Source organism: Manihot esculenta, chromosome 15 (assembly GCF_001659605.2).
Source record: "Manihot esculenta cultivar AM560-2 chromosome 15, M.esculenta_v8, whole genome shotgun sequence".
NCBI classification, from domain to species: domain Eukaryota; kingdom Viridiplantae; phylum Streptophyta; class Magnoliopsida; order Malpighiales; family Euphorbiaceae; genus Manihot; species Manihot esculenta.
This window is the reverse complement of record NC_035175.2, coordinates 12698677-12702897: the sequence shown is the minus strand read 5'-3', so window position 1 is coordinate 12702897 and position 4221 is coordinate 12698677. Positions and strand designations below refer to the sequence as shown.

General features: G+C 27.7%; 1 protein-coding gene across 1 annotated transcript; it reads right to left on the bottom strand.

The window, feature by feature from the left end:
- Window positions 1–119: 119 nt before the first annotated feature.
- Window positions 120–2321, bottom strand: LOC110602117. Its single transcript, XM_021739540.2, has 2 exons — window positions 1743–2321; window positions 120–545 (listed from the first exon to the last, which is right to left on the bottom strand). The coding sequence occupies exons 1-2, from the start codon at window positions 2283–2285 to the stop codon at window positions 225–227; spliced, it is 864 nt and encodes a 287-aa protein (XP_021595232.1). The 5' UTR covers window positions 2286–2321; the 3' UTR covers window positions 120–224.
- Between the last annotated feature and the right edge of the window lie 1900 nt (window positions 2322–4221).

Sequence of the window (4221 nt, the reverse complement as noted above, 5' to 3'; positions counted from 1 at the left end):
TCTCTTGTTCTTTTGTGCCCCCAGTTTCTTCTTTTATAATAATTGATTATGATGATATCATGAGTTTCACCATTGAGCTACGGGATTTCTGAATGGAAGATAAACAAGGACATAATGGATTGTTGAAGAAATGAAAAATAAAATTGTAATGAGCATATCATCTGTGTGCCGATGAATGGCCTGGGCCTTCTCTGTTTGAGTATGGCTTACAGGGTTCCAGGATTTCATTCATATACAGGTTTGAAGTTCTTGTAAGCAATCACAGCATAGAAAGGGTCTGATCCAGACAACAATCCGAGCAACCCCATTAACCATTTCAAGGCTGATTTATCCTCCTGAGCTCCGCCTGAAGGCGGCAGTTTCCGAACTATCTCTGGTTGAGTGAACCCTTCCACTGACTGGAAGTATTGCACGACTAGCTGTGCCCGGCTGTATCCAGTCCCTTCTCTCCATGCTCCAATGGCTTTCTCGTAGAACATTCGATTGCTAAAGCTCACAATAAAAACTCCTCCTGGCCTTAGCACTCGAAAAACCTCTGCAAATACCTGCAATGAATAGGCCCTAATGAGTGGTACTTCATTTTTCAAATAATTTAAATTATACAATAAATTATATTAAAAATAAAAATGAAAATTAATTGACCATATTACTATATTTAAAAATCTACATGATAATTAAATTGTAAAATAATAAAAATAATAGTGAGATTTATAAATTTAACACTTCTAAATTTGCATATTGGAACTTTCCACCCTCAAATAATTTTTTTAAATAATAAATGAATTATTAAAATATATTAATTTTATAAACTTAATTTCTAAATTATAGATTTCAAAATAAAAAAAAATCTAAAATTATGCAATGGTGAAAATTCTATGGGAGCATCTGTCTTCAATATTGTATATTTTAATAACATGTAACATAAAAAACTGGAGGTTGATTTCATGAAAAATTGAGATTAGACAATCTAAAGTAGTATTTACGTGATAAAAATTGAAATGCTATAATCGGATTTTTATGAATAATCTTGATAAAAGTTGAAATGTTATTTTCATGAATAATTTTGTAAGCAGATAAAATATAAAAAGTAATACATTCATAAGTTAGTTTAATGGTAAATGTATTTATAAGTGTATTCGAGTAAATTTAAAAGATTTTAAAAAAAATTAGATAGAATATTCTAAACCGACCCAATATCATTCTTCAATTCAATTTGTCGATTTTATTAGTTTGAATCAGCCGATTTGATAGGGTGGTAACACACTAAACACTCCTACTTGCAATGGAGTTAATCCATTTAAACATCTCCAATATTATACTATACTATAGAAAATTTTATTAATTATTAATAAATTTAATTAATTTTTTATTAATTTTAAAAGTTAAATATTATAAAAAATATAAAATATTTTCAATATACGTATATTAATTTATACATACTCATCACATTGATAAAAATAGTAAAATATTTAATAAATCAAAATTTACAAATAAATTATTAGTTAATTGAAAAAAAATTAAAATATATTAGTGGACTAATTATTACACCTTCTTATAAAATTAAAATATTAGTAAATAAATTTGATATAAATTAAATATAATGTTTAACTATTAAAATTAATAAAATTATTAATTACTAATTTTTTTAAAATTTCAATCATGTGAATTTTTCAATTTTATATCACATAAATATAGTAAATTTATTTTTTATTTAGGGCTCTCAATTTTGGAAAAAAACTAACCTTCTCTGGCTGTTGAAGATACTGCACACTGACAGTGCATATCACTGCATCAAAACTGGCACTCTCAAATTCCAGCTTCTGGTCCTGATTGAGATCCTTCACAAAAAAGTAATCCAGCCTTGGGTTCCTGGCAAGCTCCTGTGCATTAAGCCCATGTCCCACTACTCTTTTGTATGAAACTTCTTTAGGCAGATGACTAACCCAAGAACTCATGAGATCAAGAATCTCTGAACCAGGGCTCAGCCTCTCCCTATAGAGGTTGGTCAGTGTGGAAATGAAGCCATCATCAACATGGGTCACAAACTTTGGATAGGCATAGAATTCTCTGTCAGGATATGTGTTGAGTTTTGTTCTACCTTCCTGTGTAAGAACAAGTCGCTTGATTTTGCCTGCAGAGGATTGTTGTGTTTCTTTGTTCTCGTTTAAAGAATAGGAGATTTTTGCCGGAAGAAATTTGGATTTGTATAGAAATGAGGATGAGGTCTGTAGGGAGCTCGCAGCTGGTGGGTGCCATGGCTTCGGCCTTGGGCGTACAGCCACCATGGATTTGAAGTTGATCAAGTTGTTGAGATTGGGTGGATGATAAGCTGATAACTCGTTGATGGGCCTCCTTTATCCCTTTCATGAGCCCATATTGTGAAGCATTTGTGGAGAAATTATTCTTTATATATTTTCTTATTAAAATAACCATAAAAATTATTTCAAAAAATGAAATGATACATATAGTTTTTCCTTCAATAAAAAATGTTAAATTCAAGTCCTATGTAACATTTTTAATGATATATATTTAAAAAAATGACTAAAAAATTTATTTAAACATTTCATATTGTTTTTAAATTTAACAATAGATTTAACTTAAAATAAGTAAATTATTAGTTAATATAAGTAATTCAAATCTTTTCACTTGTTATCAAATAGAGGGAAAGTGAAGACTCCTTTTCTTCTTCCTGTTGAGCCTAACCCTAAAAAAAAGACAAAAAAAAAAAAAAAAGACAAGAAAAATCATGGGTTTTTCTTTACATAAACGTGCAATGAGGAATCATAACAAATTAAGAACATCAAGATTCAATAGACACATGACATTTCTAAAAGAATGGCTTCAAATGATTATGCTTTGTGAGCAAGAGAGAAGACTACAGTCGTTCTCTTGTTTTTCTAGGGGAATGGGATATTAATGCAAATTAATCCAATAAAGTTTTAAATTAAAACATACATTTAAATTGCCCTTTCAGCTGAATAAAAACACTAAATTTAATTATTTTATTTTAAATTTACTCTTAAATTATTATAAAAAATTAAATAAAATTAAATAATATAGGAAAATTTAGTCAATGACACAACACAGATAAAAAGGTGAAAGGAGAAAGAGGAACAAAAGAAAAACTAAGACATCTCATGCATGATTGCAAATAAGAATTAATGATATACAGCTAATTAGAAATTGTTCTATATGCCCAAAAAAATAAAAGAAATTATTAGCCCATTGCACGTGCACCATGCAAACACTCCATAAAGTATAGACAATAAAGCAAAGCAAATTCCTTTTCTTGCCACCTCTCTCCTTCTCTTATACGCTTTGCTTAGGGAGAATTATCCAATATTTTGGTGACACGAACTAATTAATTTTAAATTTTAAAATAAATTTAGATCGAATCTAATTTTTATTATTGATATTCGATAAAAATTCACGATAACTTTTTAAAAATAAAATTTCGAAACATACAATTTTTAAAAGTGTAATGAAAAGTTGGATATGAAAATATATCGTTTAGAGAGTTAATTTTATATTTTAATTATTTTTTAAATATTTTTATAATTTTGTATATTAAATTTTTTTTATTATAAATAGTTTCTTTTACGAATCAGAGAGTTACTTTCAATTTTTAAAGAATTTAATAAAATTTTCCATTTATAGTTTATTTTTTTTATATGATATTATTAAAATTTCTGACGGAATCTAGATAGTTTTTTATTAATCGGTCATATTAACTAAAATTTTTTAGTTAATATAGTAAATTATTTATATTTTGACATATATTAGAAACTATGTGAAAAATAATTTATTTTTATTTTATTTTATTTTTTATTAATTTATATGGTAAAATTACGTTGGTTGGAGGATTTGTAAAGCCTAAAGATTTGGATGTTGGTTATGATGATTGTCATTCTTTTTCTTGCTTATATAGCTAATGGGTCACTAATTTTTTGGTCGGATTTGCATTGTAAACATCAACATCATAAACCCACATAAAGCCTAAAAATCCAATCAAAGTTTTGCCTTCAAAAGTGGAAGAATGCCATCCAACCATGTTTGTTCTTTGTTCACCATTAGGGAAACCATATTCTTTTTCTTAAATGTTTGTCTTAAAACATCTCAATCCATTCTTATATGAAATCAAAAGGCTAATTGGATTAATATATTTTAATTACTCATTGAAAAGCAAGTCAATTTTAGGCTTTTCTCCTTCAAGGAGAGAGA